The sequence below is a fragment of the Onthophagus taurus genome, chromosome 7 (genome assembly GCF_036711975.1).
Source record: "Onthophagus taurus isolate NC chromosome 7, IU_Otau_3.0, whole genome shotgun sequence".
In the NCBI taxonomy this organism is placed as follows: domain Eukaryota; kingdom Metazoa; phylum Arthropoda; class Insecta; order Coleoptera; family Scarabaeidae; genus Onthophagus; species Onthophagus taurus.
In genome coordinates this window covers 36,737,651-36,740,095 of record NC_091972.1, presented here as the reverse complement: position 1 = coordinate 36,740,095, position 2,445 = coordinate 36,737,651, and the positions used below count along the sequence as shown (strand labels likewise).

Here is a 2,445-nt window from a genome sequence, read left to right as displayed (position 1 = left end):
ACATTTTAATATCTCCTAAACCAGCGTTTCTCAACCTTTTTTGACCTGCGGACCTATAGAATTTGTCCAAAAATTGCGCGGACCGGTCAACTATTTTGAACAAAAAATTTCAATAGGTATTAATGAACTACTATTATAATATTTTTATTATCATTTATTTACAACAGTACGTCAATATAAAAATAAGTGTTTATTATAATTTATAAATAAATAAATCTTTAACAAAAAACAGAAAATTAAAAAAAAAATCACATAATCATTGCATATAAACAAAATAAAAAATCAATCCTAAGTTTAACAAAAAATTAAATATCTAATTTTTGTTTATTTGGCATTAATGTGACGATTGCTGCTGCTCCTCTTCAATTAACTTTTCAATTGTGGGCTCTAAATTAGTCAGGCTAAGTCGGAGTGGTGAAACAACCGAAAGCCGATTTCTAAACTTGTTTTTTATAACAGTCATAGCTGAAAATCCCGTTTCACATAAATATGTTGTTGCGAAAGGAAGTAACATTTTCATCGCTTTTTCGTATAGAGATGGATATTCATTTCTCGTATTGACCCAAAATTTATCTAAAGACATCCTTGAAAAATTTCTTTTCAACATTATGTCTGAGCTAATCTCCAGGACGGACTCATATTCTCTGTGAGTTAAATTTAATTGACTATTGTCATATGTTATGAAAGGGTTTGTTATCCACAATTTTTTTTCATATTTGGTGTTGTCAGATGGAAAATATCTTTCGAAACTACTATTTAAAGATTGTAAGTGATGTGCAATAATAATGTTTAATTTTGCTAGGTTTAAATCATGTTGTGAATTAACAAAATCATAATAATTATTGAATATATCAATATTATTACTATTTATTTTATTCAACCAAAAGTTAATTTTTTTCTTAAACGCAGCTATTTTATTAAACAAATGAAACGCATTTATCGCAGTTCCTTGTAAACTTAAATTTAACTCATTGATATAAGAAAATATATCGCTTAAATATGCGAGTTTTGCAACCCATTCTATATCTGATAAATGTACTTTTAAAGGATTCTTTTTGTCAATTAAAAATATTTCGACTTCCGTTCTTAACTCAAAAAGCCTAGTTAAAATCCTACCTCGCGAAAGCCACCTTACTTCTGTGTACAGCAATAATTGTTCATATTCTGCACCAATCTCTTGACAAAATATTGCAAATAACCTACTATTCAAATCGCCTTTTTTTATAAAATTTATAATTTTTATAGATTCCTCTAAAACCTCATTTAATTCGGTTGATAGACTTTTCGCTGCTAAATGCTGTCGGTGGATTATGTAGTGGGTAATTAGGAAATCAGAATTAGCTACTTCCTGAATTCTTTTCGTAACACCACAATGTTTGCCAATCATACTAGCCGCCCCATCAGTACATACACCAATACAGTTTTTCCATTCTAAAGAGTGTTTAATAATATAAGCATTGAGTGCGTTAAAAATTTCAGAACTTGTTGTGTATGAAACCAATTCGATACAACACAGTAATTCTTCTTTTATTTCTTTAAAGACAAAATCAACGTATCTAACGTAACAAATTAATATGGCCTTTTTAGCAATGTCGCACGACTCATCAATTTGAATTGCAAAAAAAATTGATTCCTTTATCTTATGAATTAATGGAGACTCCACATTCTCTGATATTTTTTCAATTCTTCTTCTTATGGTATCATTAGATAAGGGAATTGTTTTAATTTTGTCAGCAGCGGAGGGTCCAAACATTTCTGAACAAACGTCTATTAAAACTGGTTTTATTAAATTTTCTCCAGTGGTAAATGATTTTTTGGTTTTAGCAATCCGAAGAGCAACTAGGTATGAGCATTTCAGTAGTGACTTATTTTGAACAAAGTTTTGCTTAAATGCCTTTGTTTGTAATCCTAATTCTTGTTTCCTTCGTTCAAAATATTCACATGGTTTATTTTCCAACTCGGAATGTTTAGATTTCAAATGTCGTAACATTTTTGATGGTTTCATAGCATCATTTATAAAGACTTCATGCATCTGTGAAGTTAGCACCTCATTTTTTTAAAACTTCAAATTTCTCTTGAGTTCCCATTGCACCCCATTGAGTTCTATAGTTCTCTACCATTTTTATTAAAAGTTCCGCAAAAATAGGCAAAAACATCGATATCGACTTTTTGGGGTGCTAAGTTCACAAAACGAGATCACAAAATTTGCAATAACTATTAAACGAATGCACGTATCTAAAAACTTTATTAAAATATCTTTTAGAACTCGTGAGGTGCTACCCAGAACTCCTATCAGAACTCCCGGAACTTTTCAAAATTTTCACCCCTCCGGGACATTCATGAAATCTCAATGTGAACACTTGAAATCGCGCACAGTTTCTTAAATATTAGTTTTACGGCTTCGAGCCTTAATCATTTCCGTTAGAACTCGTGAGGTGCTACCCA

The 2,445-nt window shown here is 30.5% G+C and overlaps 1 protein-coding gene across 1 annotated transcript; it reads right to left on the bottom strand.

The window, feature by feature from the left end:
* Positions 1 to 334: 334 nt before the first annotated feature.
* LOC139430494 (zinc finger MYM-type protein 6-like) lies at positions 335 to 2,032 on the bottom strand. Its single transcript, XM_071197555.1, has one exon. The coding sequence runs from the start codon at positions 2,030 to 2,032 to the stop codon at positions 335 to 337; it is 1,698 nt and encodes a 565-aa protein (XP_071053656.1).
* Positions 2,033 to 2,445: the final 413 nt, after the last annotated feature.